Below are 26099 nucleotides of genomic sequence, written 5' to 3'. Positions count from 1 at the left end.
TATTTGTTTGTTTTTTTCATTAGCAACAGCTATCCATTATCTGCTAACTGTCTTAGCCTTCCACAGAATCATCCAGAAAGATGTTTTTTCATTGGCAACAGCTAGCCCATTAGCTGCTAAGTGTCTTAGTCTTCCATAGAATCATCCAGAAAGATCATTATTAGTTTTTTTTTCCATTAGCAACAGCTATCCCATTAGCTGCTAACTGTCTTAGCCTTCCACAGATTCATCCAAAAAAATGTTGTTTTTTCATTAGCAACAGCTATCCCATTAGCTGCTAACTGTCTTAGCCTTCCACAGAATCATCCAGAAAGATGTTTTTTCATTGGCAACAGCTAGCCCATTAGCTGCTAAGTGTCTTAGTCTTCCATAGAATCATCCAGAAAGATCCTTATTTGTTTTTTTCATTAGCAACAGCTATTACATTAGCTGCTAACTGTCTTAGCCTTCCACAGATTCATCCAAAAAAATGTTGTTTTTTTCTTTAGCAACAGCTATCCCATTAGCTGCTAACTGTCTTAGCCTTCCACAGAATCATCCAGAAAGATCATTATTAGTTTTTTTTCCATTAGCAACAGCTATCCCATTAGCTGCTAACTGTCTTAGCCTTCCACAGATTCATCCAAAAAAATGTTGTTTTTTCATTAGCAACAGCTATCCCATTAGCTGCTAACTGTCTTAGCCTTCCACAGAATCATCCAGAAAGATGTTTTTTCATTGGCAACAGCTAGCCCATTAGCTGCTAACTGTCTTAGCCTTCCATAGAATCATCCAGAAAGATCATTATTTGTTTTTTCCATTAGCAACAGCTTGGCCATTAGCTGCAAACTTTCTTTGCCTTTCACAGATTCATCCAAAAAAAAATTTGTTTTTTCATTAGCAACAACTATCCCATTAGCTGCTAACTGTCTTAACCTTCCATAGAATCATCCAGAAAGATCATTATTTGTTTGTTTTTTTCATTAGCAACAGCTATCCATTATCTGCTAACTGTCTTAGCCTTCCACAGAATCATCCAGAAAGATGTTTTTTCATTGGCGACAGCTAGCCCATTAGCTGCTAAGTGTCTTAGTCTTCCATAGAATCATCCAGAAAGATCATTATTTGTTTTTTTTTCCATTAGCAACAGCTATCCCATTAGCTGCTAACTGTCTTAGCCTTCCACAGATTCATCCAAAAAAATGTTGTTTTTTTTCTTTAGCAACAGCTATCCCATTAGCTGCTAACTGTCTTAGCCTTCTGTAGAATCATCCAGAAAGATCATTATTTGTTTGTTTTTTTCATTAGCAACAGCTATCCCATTAGCTGCTAACTGTCTTAGCCTTCCACAGAATCATCCTGAAAAATGTTTACTCATTGGCAACAGCTAGCCCATTAGCTGCTAAGTGTCTTAGTCTTCCATAGAATCATCCAGAAAGATCATTATTTGTTTTTTTCATTAGCAACAGCTATCCCATTAGCTGCTAACTGTCTTAGCCTTCCACAGATTCATCCAAAAAAATGTTGTTTTTTCATTAGCAACAGCTATCCCATTAGCTGCTAACTGTCTTAGCCTTCCACAGAATCATCCAGAAAGATCATTATTTGTTTTTTTCATTAGCATAAGCTATCTCATTAGCTGCTAACTGTCTTAGCCTTCCACAGATTCATCCAAAAAAATGTTGTTTTTTCATTAGCAACAGCTATCCCATTAGCTGCTAACTGTCTTAGCCTTCCACAGAATCATCCAGAAAGATGTTTTTTCATTGGCAACAGCTAGCCCATTAGCTGCTAAGTGTCTTAGCCTTCCATAGAATCATCCAGAAAGATCATTATTTGTTTTTTCATTGGCAACAGCTTGGCCATTAGCTGCAAACTTTCTTTGCCTTTAACAGATTCATCCAAAAAAAATGTTGTTTTTTCATTAGCAACAACTATCCCATTAGCTGCTAACTGTCTTAGCTTTCCACGGAATCATCCTGAAAGATGTTTACTCATTGGCAACAGCTAGCCCATTAGCTGCTAAGTGTCTTAGTCTTCCATAGAATCAGCCAGAAAGATCCTTTTTTCTTTTTTTTCATTAGCAATAGCTATCCCATTAGCTGCTAACTGTCTTAGCCTTCCATAGATTCATCCAAAAAAATGTTGTTTTTTCATTAGCAACAGCTATCCCATTAGTTGCTAACTGTCTTAGCCTTCCATAGAATCATCCAGAAAGATCATTATTTGTTTTTTTCATTAGCATAAGCTATCCCATTAGCTGCTAACTGTCTTAGCCTTCCACAGATTCATCCAAAAAAATGTTGTTTTTTCATTAGCAACAGCTATCCCATTAGCTGCTAACTGTCTTAGCCTTCCACAGAATCATCCAGAAAGATGTTTTTTCATTGGCAACAGCTAGCCCATTAGCTGCTAAGTGTCTTAGCCTTCCATAGAATCATCCAGAAAGATCATTATTTGTTTTTTCCATTAGCAACAGCTTGGCCATTAGCTGCAAACTTTCTTTGCCTTTAACAGATTCATCCAAAAAAAATGTTGTTTTTTCATTAGCAACAACTATCCCATTAGCTGCTAACTGTCTTAGCTTTCCACGGAATCATCCTGAAAGATGTTTACTCATTGGCAACAGCTAGCCCATTAGCTGCTAAGTGTCTTAGTCTTCCATAGAATCATCCAGAAAGATCATTTTTTCTTTTTTTTCATTAGCAACAGCTATCCCATTAGCTGCTAACTGTCTTAGCCTTCCATAGATTCATCCAAAAAAATTTTGTTTTTTCATTAGCAACAGCTATCCCATTAGCTGCTAACTGTCTTTGCCTTCCATAGAATCATCCAGAAAGATCATTATTTGGTTTTTTTTCATTAGCAACAGCTATCCCATTAGCTGCTGACTGTCTTAGCCTTCCACAGAATCATCCAGAAAGATGTTTTTTCATTGGCAACAGCTAGCCCATTAGCTGCTAAGTGTCTTAGCCTTCCATAGAATCATCCAGAAAGATCATTATTTGTTTTTTCCATTAGCAACAGCGATCCCATTAGCTGCAAACTGTCTTAGCCTTCCATAGAATCGCCCAGAAAGATCATTATTAGTTTTTTGTCCATTAGCAACAGCTAGCCCATTATATCCAATATCCAATTCTTCTTTATTGTTTGCTGCTAACCAACAGCATGTAACCGTTTGAGGGGGCGTGTCTTTATGCAGCGTTGAGTGGTAAAGTAGGCGGGGTCAAGGGAGGAGTCAGCAGAAACCAAGAATTTTGATCAAAAGGAGAAGTATGCAGATTTTCCCCTGTCCATAAGTTGATATTTACGTAGTATTTGAATTTGAACAATCATTTTAAAAGCCCCTGAAACCAAGTCTTCATGTTTCTGCTGGAGCGGCTACAAAAACAAGTCAAATCCACTGGTTGTACTGCTCAATCCTTTACTGCGGCGCTCGCTTGGACTGACATTTATGAACATTTAATGCCTTGTGTTTGTGTTAAATGATTGAAAAAGATGTCAACATAAAACCTCGCGTGAGCATGAATGCATGCATGCAGCGCTGAATGAGCGATCACTCTTTTTTTTCCCTCCGTTTTACTTGACGTGTCACATGTTGCCATAAAAGCTTTAAGAAGGATGGGGTTGCCATGGAGATTTAATTTCTATAAGCCAGCCTTCAGTCAGGCAGTAATGCCGCGTGTCACCTCCCTGTCAATGTGCGGACTGTTATTAATATTTCATTACAGTTATTTGCTTTCGTTTCCCTCGATGGGAAAACGAAGTCAATTTCCATGTCCCCGTCGCGTCGAACACAAAGACATCCGACACCTGCTGTGTCGTTTTAATGTTTTGCGTATGCAAATATGTTTTGACTAATGTTAGCTTTGCAGGTCACCATGGCAACAGCGCTCTTTGCTTTGATAACACCTTCTGTGTTGTTTCTGCAGCCAACCCCCTCCTGATCCACTCGTCCATGCAGCCCGAGCTGAGCGTGTCGCGCACCTACACCGGCCCGATATGTTTCCAGGACTCCATGGACAAGGAGCTGATGGCCGAGCGCACGCTCCTCGAGCCTTTGCCTCAGCTCAAAGTGAAAGGTTGGAAAAGCTTCCTTTTGTTGCTTCTGAATTGTCCAACGGTCAAAACGTTGACAAAATCTGTGTGCATTAAAAAAATAAAAAAAAACTCTGTTTGCGCAGAGACTCTGTTTGCACTCGCGTGACCTATCTGCGCGCGCGGCTTCTCTTTACTCACGCGCTCCTTTCTTATAAATGCATTTAAACTAGAGATGTCCGATAGTGGCTTTTTTGCCGATATTTCGATATTGTCCAACTCTTAATTACCGATATCAACCGATACCGATATATACAGTCGTGGAATGAACACATTATTATGCCTAATTTTGTTGTGATGAAAACAAGGTTTTCCAAAATAAATCAACTCAAGTTATGGAAAAAATGCCAACATGGCACTGCCATATTTATTATTGAAGTCACAAAGTGCATTCTTTTTTTTTAACATGCCTCAAAACAGCAGCTTGGAATTTGGGACATGCTCTCCCCGAGAGAGCATGAGGAGGTTGAGGTGGGCGGGGGTTCTGGGTATTTGTTCTGTTATGTTTATGTTGTGTTACGGTGCGGATGTTCTCCCGAAACGTGTTTGTCATTCTTGTTTGGTGTGGGTTCACAGTGTGGCGCATATTTGTAACAGTGTTAAAGTTGTTTATACGATCACCCTCAGTGTAACCTGTATGGCTGTTGACCAAGTATGCTTGCATTCACTTGTGTGTGTGTGAAAAGCCGTCGATATTATGTGTTTGGGCCGGCACGCAAAGGAAGTGCCTTTAAGGTTTATTGGCGCTCTGTACTTCGCCCTGCGTCCGTGTACACAGCGGCGTTTTAAAAAGTCATGGATTTTACTTTTTGAAACTGATACCGATAATTTTGAAACCGATACCGATAATTTCCGATATTACATTTTAAAGCATTTATCGGCCGATAATATCGGCAGTCCGATATTATTGGACATCCCTACTTTAAACGCCTATTGTCTCCAAGTGAGAGCCCGTCTGAGGAAACCTGTTATGTATCGCTTCTGAAGATGATTACATCTTTAGACAAAATAAGCCAATATTAATTTATTTTGTCATTTAATATACCGTAAATTCCGGACTATAGGCGGCTACTTTTTGCCTATACTTTGAAGCCTGTGGCTTATAAAACGATACAGATAATTTACATACAGATAATCATAAAAATAGTTTAAGAGAAAAAAAAAGCAAATACACTGAGAAGGTGTTCCATTGTGTGTGCTATTGTTTGTGCTGCAGTGTCCTTCCATTTAGTGATTTCAACCAAAAGTAGAGTGCCGTTCCGTCTTCTAACCGCCCATAGCGTTTCTACTCGTGTGGTTTCTTCGTTCATCACTCCAAGCAACGTTTGTCAGTTTTACAACATGACTAAAACTGTTTATATTTACTAAACTGTCGCATATCGACATTTGTCGACAATGTCAATTAATCGTTGGTCGTATGAATTCTTCATTAATCACTCCAAGCAACGTTTGTAAGTTTTACAATATAACTAAAACAATTCATACTTACGAAGCCGTCCCATGTGTGATGTCTGTAGGGGTGTTTCCATGCATATTTGTACCTGCTATTGTGATGTAATGACGCTAGCGTCGTTAGCATTAGCTAAAATGCCTTTAAACGCCTATTTTCTCCAAGTCAGAGCCCGTCCGAGGAAACCCGTTATGTATCGCTTCTAAAGATTATTAAATCTTTAGACAAAATAAGCCAATATTCATTTATTTTGTTATTTAATATACCATGAATAAGCTGCTACTCTTTGCCTACACTTTGAACCCTGCGGTCTATAAAACGGTACGGATAACTTACAGGTTTTTCTTCGCTAACGGTCATGATAAAAATAGTTTAAGAGAGAAAAAAAAAGCAAATACACTGAGAAGGTGTTCCATTGTGTGTGCTATTGTTTGTGCTGCAGTGTCCTTCCATTTAGTGATTCCAACCAAAAGTAGAGTGCCGTTCCGTCTTCTAACCGTCCATAGCGTTTCTACTCGTGTGGTTTCTTCGTTCATCACTCCAAGCAACGTTTGTCAGTTTTACAACATAACTAAAACTGTTTATATTTACTAAACTGTCGCATATCGACATTTGTCGACAATGTCAACTAATCGTTGGTCGTATGAATTCTTCATTTATCACTCCAAGCAACGTGTGTAAGTTTTACAATATAACTAAAACAATTCATACTTACGAAGCCGTACCATGTGTGATGTCTGTAGGAGTGTTTCCATGCATATTTGTACCTGCTATTGTGATGTAATGACGCTAGCGTTGTTAGCATTAGCTAAAATGCCTTTAAACGCCTATTTTCTCCAAGTCAGAGCCCGTCCGAGGAAACATGTTATGTATCGCTTCTGAAGATGATTACATCTTTAGACAAAATAAGCCAATATACATTTATTTTGTCATTTAATATACCGTAAATAAGCTGCTACTTTTTGCCTACACTTTGAACCCTGCAGCCTATAAAACGGTACGGATAATTTACAGGTTTTTCTTCGCTGATGGCCATGATAAAAATAGTTTAAGAGACATAAAAAAAGCAAATACACTGAGAAGGTGTTCCATTGTGTGTGCTATTGTTTGTGCTGCAGTGTCCTTCCATTTAGTGATTTCAACCAAAAGTAGAGTGCCGTTCCGTCTTCTAACCGTCCATAGCGTTTCTACTCGTGTGGTTTCTTCGTTCATCACTCCAAGCAACGTTTGTCAGTTTTACAACATAACTAAAACTGTTTATATTTACTAAACTGTCGCATATCGACATTTGTCGACAATGTCAATTAATCGTTGGTCGTATGAATTCTTCATTAATCACTCCAAGCAACGTGTGTAAGTTTTACAATATAACTAAAACAATTCATACTTACGAAGCCGTCCCATGTGTGATGTCTGTAGGAGTGTTTCCATGCATATTTGTACCTGCTATTGTGATGTAATGACGCTAGCGTCGTTAGCATTAGCTAAAATGCCTTTAAACGCCTATTTTCTCCAAGTCAGAGCCCGTCCGAGGAAACCCGTTATGTATCGCTTCTAAAGATTATTAAATCTTTAGACAAAATAAGCCAATATTCATTTATTTTGTTATTTAATATACCATGAATAAGCTGCTACTCTTTGCCTACACTTTGAACCCTGCGGCCTATAAAACAGTACGGATAATTTACAGGTTTTTCTTCGCTGATGGCCATGATAAAAATAGTTTAAGAGACATAAAAAAAAGCAAATACACTGAGAAGGTGTTCCATTGTGTGTGCTATTGTTTGTGCTGCAGTGTCCTTCCATTTAGTGATTTCAACCAAAAGTAGAGTGCCGTTCCGTCTTCTAACCGTCCATAGCGTTTCTACTCGTGTGGTTTCTTCGTTCATCACTCCAAGCAACGTTTGTCAGTTTTACAACATGACTAAAACTGTTTATATTTACTAAACTGTCGCATATCGACATTTGTCGACAATGTCAACTAATCGTTGGTCGTATGAATTCTTCATTAATCACTCCAAGCAACGTGTGTAAGTTTTACAATATAACTAAAACAATTCATACTTACGAAGCCGTCCCATGTGTGATGTCTGTAGGGATGTTTCCATGCATATTTGTACCTGCTATTGTGATGTAATGACGCTAGCGTTGTTAGCATTAGCTAAAATGCCTTTAAACGCCTATTTTCTCCAAGTCAGAGCCCGTCCGAGGAAACCCGTTATGTATCGCTTCTAAAGATTATTAAATCTTTAGACAAAATAAGCCAATATTCATTTATTTTGTTATTTAATATACCGTAAATAAGCTGCTACTTTTTGCCTACACTTTGAACCCTGCAGCCTATAAAACGGTACGGATAATTTACAGGTTTTTCTTCGCTGATGGCCATGATAAAAATAGTTTAAGAGACATAAAAAAAGCAAATACACTGAGAAGGTGTTCCATTGTGTGTGCTATTGTTTGTGCTGCAGTGTCCTTCCATTTAGTGATTTCAACCAAAAGTAGAGTGCCGTTCCGTCTTCTAACCGTCCATAGCGTTTCTACTCGTGTGGTTTCTTCGTTCATCACTCCAAGCAACGTTTGTCAGTTTTACAACATAACTAAAACTGTTTATATTTACTAAACTGTCGCATATCGACATTTGTCGACAATGTCAATTAATCGTTGGTCGTATGAATTCTTCATTAATCACTCCAAGCAACGTTTGTAAGTTTTACAATATAACTAAAACAATTCATACTTACGAAGCCGTCCCATGTGTGATGTCTGTAGGGGTGTTTCCATGCATATTTGTACCTGCTATTGTGATGTAATGACGCTAGCGTCGTTAGCATTAGCTAAAATGCCTTTAAACGCCTATTTTCTCCAAGTCAGAGCCCGTACGAGGAAACATGTTATGTATCGCTTCTGAAGATGATTACATCTTTAGACAAAATAAGCCAATATACATTTATTTTGTCATTTAATATACCGTAAATAAGCTGCTACTTTTTGCCTACACTTTGAACCCTGCAGCCTATAAAACGGTACGGATAATTTACAGGTTTTTCTTCGCTAACGGTCATGATAAAAATAGTTTAAGAGAGAAAAAAAAAGCAAATACACTGAGAAGGTGTTCCATTGTGTGTGCTATTGTTTGTGCTGCAGTGTCCTTCCATTTAGTGATTTCAACCAAAAGTAGAGTGCCGTTCCGTCTTCTAACCGTCCATAGCGTTCTACTCGTGTGGATTCTTCGTTCATCACTCCAAGCAACGTTTGTCAGTTTTACAACATGACTAAAACTGTTTATATTTACTAAACTGTCGCATATCGACATTTGTCGACAATGTCAATTAATCGTTGGTCGTATGAATTCTTCATTAATCACTCCAAGCAACGTTTGTAAGTTTTACAATATAACTAAAACAATTCATACTTACGAAGCCGTCCCATGTGTGATGTCTGTAGGGGTGTTTCCATGCATATTTGTACCTGCTATTGTGATGTAATGACGCTAGCGTCGTTAGCATTAGCTAAAATGCCTTTAAACGCCTATTTTCTCCAAGTCAGAGCCCGTCCGAGGAAACCCGTTATGTATCGCTTCTAAAGATTATTAAATCTTTAGACAAAATAAGCCAATATTCATTTATTTTGTTATTTAATATACCATGAATAAGCTGCTACTCTTTGCCTACACTTTGAACCCTGCGGTCTATAAAACGGTACGGATAATTTACAGGTTTTTCTTCGCTGACGGTCATGATAAAAATAGTTTAAGAGAGAAAAAAAAAGCAAATACACTGAGAAGGTGTTCCATTGTTTGTGCTATTGTTTGTGCTGCAGTGTCCTTCCATTTAGTGATTTCAACCGGAAGTAGAGTGTCGTTCCGTCTTCTCGCCGTCCGTAGCGTTTCTACTCGTGTGGATTCTTCATTCATCACTCCAGGCAACGTTTGTCAGTTTTACAATATAACTAAAACTGTTTATACTTACTAAAGTGTCGCAGGTCGACAATGTCGACTAATCATTGGTCGTGTGAATTTTTCATTCATCACTCCAAGCAACGTTTGTAAGTTTTACAATTTAATTAAAACTATTCATACTTACTAAACCAAACCCTCCCACGTGTGATGTCTGTAGGAGTGTTTTCATGCATATTTGTACCTGCTATTGTGATGTAATGACGCTAGCGTCATTAGCATTAGCTAAAATGCCTTTAAACGCCTATTGTCTCCAAGTCAGAGCCCGCCGAGGAAACCCGTTATGTATCGCTTCTGAAGATGATAACATTTTTAGAGAAAATAAGCCAATATCCATTTATTTTGTCATTTAATACACCGTAAATAAGCTGCTACTTTTTGCCTACACTTTGAACCCTGTGGCTTATAAAACGGTACGGATAACTTACAGGTTTTTCTTCGCTAACGGTCATGATAAAAATAGTTTGAGAGAGAAAAAAAAAGCAAATACACTGAGAAGGTGTTCCATTGTGTGTGCTATTGTTTGTGCTGCAGTGTCCTTCCATTTGGTGCTTTTGACCGGAAGTAGAGTGCCGTTTCGTCTTCTAGCCGTCCATAGTATTTCAACTCGTGTGGATTCTTCATTCATCACTCCAAGCAACGTGTGTCAGTTTTACAATATAACTAAAACTGTTTATATTTACTAAACTGTCGCATGTCGACAATGTCAATTAATCGTTGGTCGTATGAATTCTTCATTAATCACTCCAAGCAACGTTTGTCAGCTTTACATAATATCTAAAACTGTTTATATTTACTAAACTGTCGCATGTCGACATTTGTCGACAATGTCAATTAATCGTTGGTCGTATGAATTCCTCATTAATCACTCCAAGCAACGTTTGTAAGTTTTACTATATAACTAAAACTATTCATACTTACTAAACTAAACCGTCCCATGTGTGATGTCTGTAGGAGTGTTTTCATGCATATTTGTACCTGCTATTGTGATGTAATGACGCTAGCGTTGTTAGCATTAGCTAAAATGCCAAAACATTTACGAGTGTCCGTACAACAGCATTATTTTTTGTATTGTTTCAGTTTCACAAATTCCTTAGTAAATTCACCAAAACGTCACTGTGGAGTTATTGAGTCTGTTTAGCAGATTGGAGAGCTAGCTTCCGCAGCTAGTGGGTCTGTGACGATGACTTATGTTTTGTTTGATCAACCGTTTTACTGCCGTGTTACAAGTACCGTTCGGAAACAGTTAAGATATGTAAATAAACATTTACAGAATATTTCTGTGTAAATAACTCCATTATATCTGCGGCTTATAGTCCGGTGCGGCTAATATATGGGGGAACAATGTTCCTAAAATTTAGTGTAGTGCAGCTTATATACTGGTGCGCTCTATAGTCCAGAAAATCCGGTACATGTTTTACACCACAACCTATTGAACGATGACATTACCATTTATTATTATTATTTATTATATTATAGTTATTTATTTCAGACCCAGGGGGATCCATATCCTAGAAGAAAAACATACTACAACGATAAAAAACAAATAAAAGAAAAATAGACATAAAATAAATACAACTTTTATATAAAAAATAAAACTCTCCACAATAATATTATGATGGCATGTTAATATGTCAAACATTTCAGTCTTTAACAACAACCATGATGTCATTAAAGAGAGTTTATTGACAAAATGTTGTTGTTTTTTCTGGGGGCTCATGTATTAAAGATTGCGTACCCACAAACACCTGGCGTACGCCCCTTTTCACGGCAAAGATGACATGTATCGAGAGTGAGCTTGATGTGGAAATGTGCTTCATGCTTCACGTGCGCACATTTCTACAGGCTGTGGATACTGTGGCAACACACAGAGGTGGCCGTACGGGCTTTGCCGACCTTTGATTTCAACAATGTAAAAAAGATTGAGGCAAGGACACAAAATTCACTTTCACGCCAATGCATTGAATGCCTCATATTCATATTTGTGAGGACATTTATTAATCTATTCGACATGACCATTTTGCCACTTCTTGCTGGTACAATGTGTTCCTGGTACTCCAGCACCGGAAACAGTGGAGGAATGACCCGCCTTTGTGTCACGTGCATCTGCTACCGCAAGTAGCTCTCCTAGGTTGTACTAATATATTGAGTTATCAAAACAAATGTCACAGTCTTTCATATCCTTTTGGATATGCTGGCATGTTTACATTTTAACGATTGAAAACCAAACATTACATAATTTTAACATAAAACTCTAATCTGGCTGTAAGCAGGCTACCGTATTTTCCAGACCATAGGGCGCACCGGATTATGAGGCGCACTGCCGATGAATGGTGTGTAGCGTGCAAGGACGGAAGTGGAAGAAGTGTCAAAAGATGGAGCTAACTGTTTTAATGACATTCAGACTTTACTTAAATCAATAATGAGCAGCATCTCCTCATTCACTGGAAATGTGTCCCGTGAAAAAAACGTCCCGACTGGAACCCTCTAATAACTAAAGTTCCTTGGGTGAATAATGTAAACTCACTATACCGGTATGTTTTAGCGCTTTCATGGCAGATATAAGTAAGAACTTTACACTACTTTATATTAGAAATGACAACAGCGGAGGATGAATGCCCCGTAACAAGAAGATAGAGAAAAAGAAGAAGCTTATCGGCACGGACTACAAAGGCGGACGCACGCAAATTTTCAGGACTTATGCAGATCCCAAATACAGATCAGCAGGAACCAGAAGGTAAGAAAAGTTGCTTTTGCATAATATTGCGAAACAAAACGCCAGATAATATGTCTTACCTCGTACACACACCATAATTATACTCGTATGTTGAAGCACAGTACAATCCATCAAGCGGTGCGGCTTCATAGCTTACCAAAGTTGTACTAAAATATTTGGATAGATTTTTGAGCGCCGTGTGTAATGTTCTATATTTTCAATGGAACATATAAAATTTTGGTGTTGTTTACTTGTCATATTGCAGTCTACACGTATCTCTTGTGTGTGACTGCCATTATATTGCAGTCTACACTGACTGCCATCTACTGGTCACACCTATCATTACACCATGTACCAAATAAAATAGCTTTGAGGTCGGTAAGCAAAACCAGAATTATTCCGTACAGTAGGCGCACCGGGTTATAAGGCGCACTGTCGAGTTTTGAGGGCGGAAAAAATTATTTTAAATGCGCCTTATAGAAATAATACAATTTGTCACTCATTGCACAAAGCTGGCACTAAGCTTTGATGAATAATGTCTGTTTGTAGCATATTTTATACATTTAAAGTCTTAACCTCTAAATAATTGACAGAAAATTCCAATTATTTGAAACTGGAGCTTTTATTGGTTGTTCCTAACACATTTTTTTTGTTATTATTTTACTAAAATTTCCATGTATGATTTTGAATTTGTATCATACTTGACACAGCCGGTCACAAAACATTATTTTTTATGTTATTTTCTACAGCAAACCAAAGCATAATGCAATACACAGAAACAGCCATCATGCTATTTGCAAACATAAAAGGGACATTGTCATCATCATCTTCCCCCAGCTGCTACACATCACTTGAATTCACATTCTTTATCCTTTTCAAAGCATCGTCAACGTTGTAATTATTTGTCATCTGAAAAAAACGTACAAAATGTCAACGTTATTATGTATTTTTAGCGTGATTTTTTTTCTCGCTCATAAAAATCTGTAAGCTATAATTTATTATCACAACACACCGAGTGATTACCACAAAATAATAAAGCAAATTGGAAATGTATGTTTTACCTCTCAATATACAAAACCCAAAACCAGTGAAATTGGCACGTTGTGTAATTCGTAAATAAAAACAGAATGCAATTTGCAGTCTATTCGATTGAATAGACTTCAAAGACAAGATATTTTAATGTTCGAACTGAGAAACTTAATTTAGTTTTGCAAATAATCATTAACTTAGAATTAAATGGCAGCAACACATTGCAAAAAAGTTGGCACAGGGGCATTTTTACCACTGTGTTACATGGCCTTTCCTTTTAACAACACTCGGTAAACGTTTGGGAACTGAGGAGACACATTTTTGAAGCTTTTCAGGTGGAATTATTTCCCATTCTTGCTTGATGTACAGTTTAAGTTGTTCAACAGTCCGGGGGTCTCCGTTGTGGTATTTTAGGCTTCATAATGCGCAACACATTTTCAATGGGAGACAGGTCTGGACTACAGGCATGCCATTCTAGTACCCGCACTCTTTTACTACAAAGCCACACTGTTGTAACACGTGGCTTGGCATTGTTTTGCTGAAATAAGCAGGGGCGTCCATGATAACGTTGCTTGGATGGCAACATATGTTGCTCCAAAACCTGTATGTACCTTTCAGCATTAATGGCGCCTTCACAGGTGTGTAAGTCAAGGTACTAATACACCCCCATACCATCACAGATGCTGGCTTTTAAACTTTGCGCCTATAACAATCGGGATGGTTCTATTCCTCTTTGGTCCGCAGGACACGACGTCCACAGTTTCCAAAAACAATTTGAAATGTGGACTCATCAGAACACTTTTCCACTTTGCATCAGTCCATCTTAGATGAGCTCAGACCCAGCGAAGCCGGCAGCGTTTCTGGGTGTTGTTGATAAATGGCTTTCGCTTTGCATAGTAGAGTTTTAACTTGCACTTACAAATGTAGCGACAAACTGTAATTATTGACAGTTTAGTGAAGTGTTGCTGAACCCATGTGGTGATATCCTTTACACACTGATGTCGGTTTTTGATGCAGTTCCGCCTGAGGGATCGAAGGTCACAGGCCTTTAATGTTACATGCAGTGATTTCTCCAAATTCTCTAAACCTTTTGATGATATTACGGACCGTAGATGGTGAAATCCCCAAATTCCTTGCAATAGCTCGTTGAGAAATGTTGTTCTTAAACTGTTGGGACAATTTGCTCACGCATTTGTTCACAAAGTGGTGACCCTCGCCCCATCCTTGTTTGTGAATGACTGAGCATTTCATGGAAGCTGCTTTTATACCCAATCATGGCACCCACCTGTTCCCAATTAGCCTGTTCACCTGTGGGATGTTCCAAATCAATCAATCAATCAATGTTTATTTATATAGCCGTGTTTGATGAGCATTCCTCAACTTTCTCACTCTTTGTTGCCACTTGTGCCAGCTTTTTGAAACATTATGCAGGCATTCAATTACGAATTAGCTAATATTTGCAAAAAATAACCAAGTTTATCTGTTCGGACGTTAAGTATCTCGTCTTTGCAGTCTATTCAATTGAATATAGGTTGAAAAGGATTTGCAAATCATTGTATTCTGTTTTTATTTACCATTTACACAACGTGCCAACTTCACTGGTTTTGGGGTTTGTATTATATTGTGAAATGTAACTTGTTTATTATAGAAATCTAAAGACTGTATGTTGCTGGATGGTATATATACCTGCTGTTTCAAATTTGATACACACATTTTTAACAGTTTTACTGTAACATATTTGATCAAACTGCATCAAGAGATTAACTGTTCATACTGATGTGTCAGTAAAAAAAATAATAATTCTTGCCTTGTCATTTTCAACTTTGGCAAAGTTTGTCTCTCGTTTCTTCTTTGTGGCAATCTTGCAGCATCACTGGACAGCCCTCTAATAAGTTAATTACTGCCCTCATGTGGAGTATACATTAAATGCATGCATCTGATCTGATGCGTCAGGCTTTTTAGGAAAAAAATAATAATACACTGATAATTTAGAGTGCTCAAAAACATGTATCACTTATGATACGTTTGGTGTTACAGGGTTAAAAACATATCAAAATATCCCTCGGATACTTACTCTAGATTTGTGAAATTTTGTATAAAATTTTCAGCTTTTTTATAATTACATTCTCTCTCCTTACTCACTGTTTTCCATTTATTTATTTATTTTTTGACATGTTGCGGTCCAACTAAACTCGAGCTGCGGACAACAAATGGCCCCCGGACGCCCTTTGGTCACCCGCACTCAAACTGGTGGCACATTTTGCTTCAAAATACACCCCGACGGGACTTGAGATAAAACCGAGGTTATTTGCATTTATTTTGGTGATGAATTCTCCTATCTAAGCACAGCAGGTTTAAAATAGCATCAAAATAAAAATAAAAAAAACACGTTTTTGAGGCAGCTGCTCGCAATAATGCTACTATTCCATCCAAAACAATTAGTGGACGACAAACAACGCTAGCAGAGTATACTCGCTGTCAACAAAAGTACATTCTGTTTAGTATTTTATGATCCAGAAAAACTAAAAAATAATTTGGGTATTACTTTTTTTTTTTAAAAACATACATACATGTTTTTCATCAAAACAAAAGGGAAAAAGCGGTAGAAAATGGATGGATGGCTGGGCATTTTTGTAAATTAGTTTTTATCCAGAAAAAATATTTGGATATATTTTATTACTTGTTTAAAAAATACTAAATTGGTAGTACATGTAATTCCATGAAAATATCTTTTGATTTTTTTTTTTTTATTATCCAGAAAAAAAGATCATTTGGACGTATTTAAAAAATAAAATAATAATAATAAGAATTTAAATTAAAAAAAAAAAAAAAAAAGGAAATTGGGAGAGACATGTTTTTCATGAAAACATTTTTGTAAATGTTTTATTATTCACAAAAACTAAGAAAAAATATTTGGATATATTTTATTAATTATTTTAAAAAAACTACATTGGGAGCTAATGGAATTGAATGCTCCAAATGTATCTTTAATAAAAGTCAACATTTTGGAGATACATGTCATTCTATGCAGAATAGAGATGCGCGGATAGGCAATTTATTTCATCCGCAACCGCGTCAGAAAGTCGTCAACCATCCGCCATCCACCCGATGTAACGTTTGATCAGAACTGCACCCGCCCGCCATCCGCCCGTTGTTATATATCTAATATTAATAAAAAAATAAAAAAAAGGGTGAAAACTACGCGAATTGCACCTTGTGCAGACAAGATTTTTCGATCGGACACGGAGGAATTAGCGATGTAAAAGACCACGTTGGGACAAAAAAACACAAGTCTAATGCCGTTGCTAGCGATACAAGTGGAAAACTTTCAACGTTTTTCGTCGCCCAAACAGATTCTTTGGATGTGATAAATGCCGAAGTTTTATTTACGGAGGCAATAATTGAGCATGGACTTCCAATCGCACTGGCTGATCACATGGGACAGTTAATAATGTAATGCAACCTTTAAAAATCATTACGCGGTGATCGCGATCCCAAAAATAAACTTTTCTTGCATGATAATGTCCAGAAAAATTCGCTTTATATTACTATAGAGCCCTTTTAACGAATGAGTTTGATGGTTTATCACAAACCTTAAATGAAATTCCATGGCCACCGTCCTGCTCTCTATATCAACCAGGGTGAGCCCCACCCCTTTCGTGAGCGCACTGCGCACGGAGTGACCCCTGCTACGCGCCCCCGGCAACAGGGGTGGCAAGTAGGTAAGCTGCGCGGGCGGAGCGCGCGGAGTGACCCCTGTTACGAGCCCCCGGCCACGGGGACGGCGGGCAGGTAAGCTGCTTACCTGCTGCGCGTGACGCCGGCCGCGGCGAAAGCGGACGAGGCGGGGTGTCGGTGCGGTGGGCGCGGTAGTGACCCTGGACGTGCGTCGGGCCCTTCTCGCGGATCGCCTCAGCTACTACGGCTCCCGGTGGGGCCCTCTCGGGGGAAGAGGCCTCAGTCCCGGACCCCGGCGAGGCGTCCCTTCTCCGCTCCGTAAAAGTGTCCATCTCTTTTCTTTTTTTTTCTTCTGTTGTGGCATATGCTGCAGGTGCCTGCTCGTTTTTCGTATGTGGGTAACAACATTTAACTATGTATATATATTTCCCAATTGGTTTAACTGCCACCCGCAAAAAAAAAAAAAAAAAAAAAAAAAAATCTAATTAATCCGCCCGACCCGACCCGCGAGCGGATAAAATCTTTTTTTTTTTTAATTTCATCCGCCCGATCCGCGGATAATCCGCGGACTCCGCGGTTGTGTCCGCAAACCGCGCATCTCTAATGCAGAACATTTGTGAGATTTTTCTACAAAAACATATGACTGGCAATTGTGCTTTATTTATGAAGGAGATCTCCTCTCAGTGAGATTATTGTCTTTATGCTATGTTGTGTAATTTGTCATGAATTAAAAGCATCACACTCACAGCTCATTAGAGTGGAATAAATGACACGCCACTAATAGTCTTAACTTGCCACATATCTCTCTCCTCCCCGCGAAGGGTGCAAACTGGATGAGTAATATGCTCACTGAATGGCGACGTGTGCTGGACGATGCTATTTTAAACTTGATGTGCGCCCATGGCAAGAAATTTTGTCGTTGCAATACCAACTAATTACCTCGATTTTTTTCCAAAGTTCCATCCAGGTTTATTTTGAAGGGAAAGTGGACGCGTGACGTGATCACTGCCTGTGCATAAGTCAAAACAAACATCAACAGCCCTATTTTAAATCAATTTTATAATAGTAATAACATGCTGGGAAAATATTACCATCCAAAGATTTCCAAGAAAATTGCTACGGAGAGTGTAATGTGACATATTCATCACAACAGCATCAAAACAGTGACAACCTTAGAAACCACACTCATCGTTTTACTCATTTTCTCTGTTTCTCTACACAAGCGCCTTTCCACCCTTTTGGCACTTAAGGGCAGAAATAAATTAAAGGTAAAGTGCTTAAAGGGGAACATTATCACAATTTCAGAAGGGTTAAAACCATTAAAATCAGTTCCCAGTGGCTTATTTTATTTTTCGATTTTTAAAAAAAAAATTTACCCATCATGCAATATCCCTAAAAAAAGCTTCAAAGTGCCTGATTTTAACCATCGTTATATACACCCGTCCATTTTCCTGTGACGTCACATAGTGATGCCGATACAAACAAACAAACATGGCGGATAGAACAGCAAGGTATAGCGACATTAGCTCGGATTCAAACTCAGATTTTAGCGGCTTAAGCAATTCAACAGATTACGCATGCATTGAAACGGATTGTTGTAGTGTGGAGGCAGGTAGCGAAAACAAAATTGAAGAATAAAAACTGAAGCTATTGAGCCATATCGGTTTGAACCGTATGCAAGCAAAACCGACGAAAACGACACGACAGCCAGCGACACGGGAGAAAGCGAGGACGAATTTGGCGATCGCCTTCTAACCAACGATTGGTATGTGTTTGTTTGGCATTAAAGGAAACTAACAACTATGAACTAGGTTTACAGCATATCAATCAATCAATCAATCAATCAATGTTTATTTATATAGCCCTAAATATTGTGAGAGTCCAGTCCATAGTGGATCCAGCATAACAGTAAGAGTCCAGTCCACAGTGGGGTCAGCAGGAAACCATCCCGAGCGGAGACGGGTCAGCAGCGCAGAGATGTTCCCAACCAATATACAGGCGAGCGGTCCACCCCGGGTCCCGACCCCGGACAGCCAGCACCCCATCCATGGCCACCGGATCTGTGTGTCTTCCCCTCCACAAGGGATAGGGGGGAGCAGAGGAGAAAAGAAAAGAAACGGCAGATCAACTGGTCTAAAAAAAGGGGGGCTATTCAAAGGCTAGAGTATACAAATGAGTTTTGAGATGGGACTTAAATGTTTCTACTGAGGTAGCATCTCTAATTGTTACCGGGAGGGCATTCCATAGTGCTGGAGCACGAATAGAAAACGCTCTACAGCCCGCAGACTTTTTTTGGGCTCTGGGAATCACTAATAAGCCGGAGTTCTTTGAACGCAGATTTCTTGCCGGGACATATGGTACAATACAATCGGTAAGATAGGCTGGAGCTAGACCGTGTAGTATTTTATACGTAAGTAGTAAAACCTTAAAGTCACATCTTAAGTGCACAGGAAGCCAGTGCAGGTGAGCCAGTATAGGCGTAATATGATCAAACTTTCTTGTTCTTGTCATGAAATACATTTGGCAACAACATGCACTTTGAGAGTTTCCATCAATTAATATATTCTGTGGACATACCCTCATCCGCTCTCTTTTCCTGGGGGTCTGGCGGCAGATTTCTATGAATTTATCGTTGGAAATGCATCTGCTTTGAGTGTCGCAGGATATCCACACATTCTTGCCATCTCTGTCGTAGCATAGCTTTCGTCGGTAAAGTGTGCGGAACAAACGTCCAATTTCTTGCCACTTTCGCATCTTTGGGCCACTGGTGCTACTTGAATCCGTCCCTGTTCGTGTTGTTACACCCTCCGACAACACACCTACGAGGCATGATGTCAAAAATCCAAGCGCATAAAAACTTATCGCGCGCTGATTCTCCACTTTGTGCGCGCGCGACACCCTTTTGCGCGCGCGTGGTGTCTTTTTGCGCGCGCGCGGTGCCTTTCTGCGCGCGCGCCGTCTCGGTCTGTGCGCTCTCTGTGTACTCCTGGCATCTCTCCTCGAGCTGTCATTTTGTTTTTGGCACTTTGGGGGCAGGTATGCTTAGACAGCCCCTCCTTTCTGATTGGCTCTGAGCATTTTTCATATGACCAATCATTCTCCAGCGTAGCAACGTTGTAGCCATCTTACCTCGGACAGCTAGCCTCAATCATTACATTGATGTCAAAGCAAGTTATGGTAATTTAATTAGTACATGTACCAATTAAATTACCATAACTTGCTCGATTTTCGACCAATTTACAAACGGTTTGCCTTGTTACAAATCTTATTACCGTATTTTCCGCACTATAAGCCGCCCCGGGTTATTAGCCGCACCTTCAATGAATGGCATATTTCAAAACTTTGTCCACCTATAAGCCGCCCCGGACTATAAGCCGCGCCTACGTTGCGCTAAAGGGAATGTCAAAAAAACAGTCAGATAGGTCAGTCAAACTTTAATAATATATTAAAAACCAGCGTTCTAACAACTCTGTTCACTCCCAAAATGTACGCAAATGTGCAATCACAAACATAGTAAAATTCAAAATAGTGCAGAGCAATAGCAACATAATGTTGCTCGAACGTTAATGTCACAACACACAAAATAAACATAGCGCTCACTTTCTGAAGTTATTCTTCATTCGTAAATCCTTCGTCTTCGGTGTCCGAAGTGAAAAGTTGGGCAAATGTGAGATCCAAAATGGCCGGTTCCGTCTCGTCGAAGTCATCGGAGTCAGTGTCACTGTTATCCAGCAGTTCTGTGAATCCTGCCTTCCGGAAAGCTCGGACCACAGTTGTGACCGAAATATCTGCCCAGGCATTTACGATCCACTGGCAGATGTTGGCGTCGTCTGGCGCTGCCTGCCTGTCTTAGTGAAGGTGTGTTCGCCTTCTGTCATCCACTGTTCCCACGCAGTTAGCAGTCTAGCTTCGAATGCCCTGTTGACACCAATATCTAGCGGCTGGAGGTCTTTTGTCAATCCACCCGGAATGACGGCGAGTATTGAATTAAGCGCGTAAGCGTGTCTCTTAATGTGATGTTATGAGCTAGCAAATATAACAACTACACTACCCAGCATGCAACGATAGTTACGAGCATGCGCGGTAGCCCTGAGAAGCGTTGTTGTATGCTGGCAGTTAGAATGTGGTTATGAGCACGCTGTGAGTAAACGTTGAGAACTCAGTTAACACGCCTCGTCTGCATTATTTATAATTAGACAGACAACACACTTAATAGGAGCCATTTTGGGGTCTTTACATAAACACACAAATGGAAATGAAACGTCACATATCCCAGCATGCACCGCGCGCTTCTTCTTCTTCCGGGGGCGGGTGGTTGCTTACAGTACAAGAAGAAGCGCTTCCTGTTCTATGGGGGCGGGTGCTTACCTTGGCGGTTGCTTGCGTAGAAGAAGAAGCGCTTCCTGCTCTACCGGGAAAAAAGATGGCGGCTGTTTACCGAAGTTGCGAGAACGAAACTTTATGAAAATGAATCTTAATATTTATCCATATATAAAGCGCACCGGGTTAAAAGCCGCACTGTCAGCTTTTGAGTAAATTTGTGGTTTTTAGGTGCGGCTAATGGTGCGGAAAATACGGTACATGTAGATATGACATAGGATGCTGCACCTGTTGAAATTACCTCTTTCGCTATAAAAAAAAAAAGACTTAATTGTGCAACATAGTTGTGTAGGGTCAGTGATAGTCAGTTCTCTGATTATTTTAAACTGTTTCAGAATACATTATTAAAAGGCTATTTTTAACATTTTAAAAACAAAATTCAAAGATTATTTCATTAATTTTATGGCTGAATCAAAAGAAATTCCATAAATTAGAAAACAAATGTTCAAGAAGAAGTGAAAACTTTGCGCCTATAACAATCTTGATACATATTGTCGATGACCCGCCCTGCTATACTTCTGATTGGCTCTGAGCATTTCGCCTGACCAATCAGAAAGAAGGGGCCGTCTAAGCATACCCGCCCCCAAAGTGCCAAAACGAAACATGCCAGCGCACAGACCGAGACGGCGCGCGCGCAAAAAGGCACCACACGCGCGCAAAAGGGTGTCGCGCGCGCGCACGAAGTGGAGAATCAGCGCGCGATAACAGTTTTTATGCGCTCGGATTTTTGGCACTAATGTGACGCCATAGCAGGTGGCAAACGTCAGAGGTGCAGCAGAGGCAGCTTTACATTTAAAGAGAGGCAGGAAGAATCACTAAGCCTAGATCAGCAGCAGCACTCTGTTGACCTAAAATTGTGTTTTTGTACAATAATATATCTTTGATCATTTAGAAATCATCAGTCAGACTCGTACATGCAAAAAATTAAAAATAAGATTTTTTTTGTTAATTGCTTTTGGGGGCCCCCTGGTGGCCGCGGGGCCCTAAGCAAGCGCTTAGTGCGCTTATGCCTTGGGCCGGCTCTGATTGAACCCTTCAAATAACTTCATTCAACAGCTCATTTAAAAAAGATAAATGTAGTAAAATACATTTTATTTCCCTCTTATCCTTCCCCTTCTCCCTTGGCAACCAAGCGGCTGTTCATGCTTCCATTGATTGACGACAGGAGTTTTTTCCACCAAAAGGAAAACGGCGTCACTGACAAAATCATGGCGAATGTTGTTGATTATCAATCTTGTTTTACACTTGACCCATATCGCCGTTAAAAGACTGAATGTATGTATGTATGTATGTACAAACCCTGTTTCCATATGAGTTGAGAAATTGTTAGATGTAAATTTAAACGGAATACAATGATTTGCAAATCCTTTCCAACCCATATTCAATTGAATGCACTACAAAGACAAGATATTTGATGTTCAAACTCTTTTTTGCAAATAATAATTAACTTAGAATTTCATGGCTGCAACACGTGCCAAAGTAGTTGGGAAAGGGCATGTTCACCACTGTTTTACATGGCCTTTCCTTTTAACAACACTCAATAAACGATCGGGAACTGAGGAAACTAATTGTTGAAGCTTTGAAAGTGGAATTCTTTCCCATTCTTGTTTTATGTAGAGCTTCAGTCGTTCAACAGTCCGGGGTCTCCGCTGTCGTATTTTACGCTTCATAATGCGCCACACATTTTCGATGGGAGACAGGTCTGGACTGCAGGGGGACCAGGAAAGTACACGCACTCTTTTTTTACAAAGCCACGCTGTTGTAACACGTGCTGAATATGGCTTGGCATTGTCTTGCTGAAATAAGCAGGGGCGTCCATGAAAAAGACGGCGCTTAGATGGCAGCATATGTTGTTCCAAAACCTGTATGTACCTTCCAGCATTAATGGTGCCTTCACAGATGTGTAAGTTACCCATGCCTTGGGCACTAATACACAGAGGTGTGGACTCGAGTCACATGACTTGGACTCGAGTCAGACTCGAGTCATGAATTTGATGACTTTAGACTCGACTTGACAAAATGTAAAAAGACTTGCAACTCGACTTAGACTTTAACATCAATGACTTGTGACTTCACTTGGACTTGAGCCTTTTGAATTGACATGACTTGACATGACTTGCTACTTTCCCCAAAACCCAAAGATGAAAAAGTTATTCGGGAGCGCTCCGTATTTTTCATTGTGTACTTGTCTATCAGCGTTGCGTGTGTCAGCTGGTGTGCTGTCAGTACAACAGCCAATCAAATTAGATCTACTTTGTTTTCATCACACAGCATTCATCCAATCAAATTGCAGGACAACCAACGAAGAAGACATGTCCAAACCACACGCCAGTGAACAAAAAATGATACCTAAAATAATTTCGTTTGGGTATAAAAATTACGAGGTGGTCAACACAAAACGGTTTGCAGTATGCAACACATGCGGTTCGAAAATTACTGATGGAGAGGCAACAACTTCCAACTTCGTCCGGCATTTGAAGTTGCACAAAGAACGGTAAGTTTTGAATGTAAGATAACGTTTATTGGCTAAGTAACGTGACTTTTATTTGCTGTGTAGTTAAATCAGTGAGGCTGTAAACTCACTGCTAACGTTATAACGTTATTGCAAACACGGGAATCTGTTGCAGTTCACTACCTTATTCATACTTTTTGTTCAGTGATTTTTTTTAAGCAGGGTTACGTTAGTCAATATATCACACGTAACGTTAGACGGCGGTCAGCAGCACCGCGTATTTTAGCCACCTAAAAAAAGACAAAAATAGTCAAATAAAGGTCAGTTAAAATGTATACTATATTATGAATAAGTGTACCGTTTTAGCTAGCTTTCTGACATACTGTTGGTTGTTTACCTCAGTGGTCCCAAACCACCGGGCCGCGGCCCGCTACTGGTCCGTGGATCGATTGGTATCGGGCCGCACAAGAAATATATATATATATATATTTTTTTTTTTATTAAATCAACATAAAAAAACACAAGATACACTTACAAGTAGTGCACCAACTCAAAAAAACTCTCTCCCCCCTTTTGTTCTGGGCATTGAACATGAAGACTCTTCCTTCACTGTTCCGAGTGGCCATGAGAGTCTTGGCAGTGCCTGCCTCCAGTGCTCCAGTGAAGCGAGTTTTCAGCCATGGTGGCATCATACTACGCCCCCATCGTGCACAAATGACTGACAGACTCTTGGCTAATTTGGTCTTTTGCAAATGCAATGCAGCATAGGGCCCTGACATATAAAAAGTACAACTTTTTTGTTATGTTCACGTATATGTCATGTTTTTTCAATGTTAACACTTTTGTACAAATAAGTACATTTGCACTTTATTTTTAAATGTGTTTGTTCTGTAAAGGAATGAGTTAATGTTTAAAATGACTGGTTAATAGTGCTATTATGAAGTGCAATGTCAGCACAATTTTCTTTCCTGCAATTTAAAATGCACTTGTTTTAATAAATAAATACAGCGTTTGAAAAGCATACACAATGTGTGTTAATATATTAGTCTGTGGTTAAAAGGACTTGAAAGGACTCGAAACTCAAAATGCAGGACTTAGGACTTGACTTGAGACTTTCCAGTCTTGACTTTGGACTTGACTCGGGGCTTGCCTGTCTTGACTCGGGACTTGACTCGGACTTGAGGGCAAAGACTTGAGACTTACTTGTGACTTGCAAAACAATGACTTGGTCCCACCTCTGCTAATACACCCCCATACCATCACAGATGCTGGCTTTTGAACTTTGCGTCGATAACAGTCTGGACGGTTCGCTTCCCCTTTGATCCCGATGACACGATGTCGAATATTTCCAAAAACAATTTGAAATGTGGACTCGTCAGACCACAGAACACTTTTCCACTTTGCATCAGTCCATCTTAGATGATCTCGGGCCCAGAGAAACCGGCGGCGTTTCTGGATCTTGTTGATAAATGGCTTTCGCCTTGCATAGTAGAGCTTTAACGTGCACTTACAGATGTAGCGACAAACTGTATTTAGTGACAGTGGTTTTCTGAAGTGTTCCTGAGCCCATGTGGTGATATCCTTTAGAGATTGATGTCGGTTTTTGATACAGTGCCGTCTGAGGGATCGAAGGTCACGGTCATTCAATGTTGGTTTCCGGCCATGCCGCTTACGTGGAGTGATTCCTCCAGATTTTCTGAACCTTTTGATGATATTATGGACCGTAGATGTTGAAATCCCTAAAATTTCTTGCAATTGCACTTTGAGAAACGTTGTTCTTAAACTGTTTGACTATTTGTTCATGCAGTTGTGGACAAAAGGGTGTACCTCGCCCCATCCTTTCTTGTGAAAGACTGAGCTTTTTTTGGGAAGCTGTTTTTATACCCAATCATGGCACCCTCCTGTTCCCAATTAGCCTGCACACCTGTGGGATGTTCCAAATAAGTGTTTGATGAGCATTCCTCAACTTTATCAGTATTTATTGCCACCTTTCCCAACTTCTTTGTCACGTGTTGCTGGCATCAAATTCTAAAGTTAATGATTATTTGCAAAAAAAAAAATGTTTATCAGTTTGAACATCAAATATGTTGTCTTTGTAACATCCATCCATCCATTTTCTACCGCTTGTCCCTTTTGGGGTCGCGGGGGGTGCTGGAGCCTATCTCAGCTGCATTCGGGCGGAAGGCGGGGTACACAGATAAACAGACAACATTCACACTCACATTCACACACTAGGGCCAATTTAGTGTTGCCAATCAGCCTATCCCTAGGTTCATGATTTTGGAGGTGGGAGGAAGCCGGAGTACCCGGAGGGAACCCACGCAGTCACGGGGAGAACATGCAAACTCCACACAGAAAG

At 39.6% G+C, this 26099-nt stretch overlaps 1 protein-coding gene across 2 annotated transcripts in view; it reads left to right on the top strand.

Annotated features, from left to right (window-relative positions):
• LOC133577912 (netrin receptor UNC5D-like) overlaps positions 1-26099 on the top strand; it is a 771105-nt gene that overhangs the window by 647981 nt on the left and 97025 nt on the right. For both annotated transcript variants that reach the window (XM_061932037.1, XM_061932038.1), the window contains one exon: positions 3912-4061. In XM_061932037.1, coding sequence (XP_061788021.1) covers positions 3912-4061 — 150 coding nt within the window. The remainder of the gene's footprint in view (positions 1-3911; positions 4062-26099) is intronic.

This window comes from Nerophis lumbriciformis, linkage group LG39 (genome assembly GCF_033978685.3).
Source record: "Nerophis lumbriciformis linkage group LG39, RoL_Nlum_v2.1, whole genome shotgun sequence".
NCBI lineage: Eukaryota > Metazoa > Chordata > Actinopteri > Syngnathiformes > Syngnathidae > Nerophis > Nerophis lumbriciformis.
Note: the sequence above shows the minus strand (reverse complement) of the source record. Positions and strands in the feature narration are given on the sequence as shown.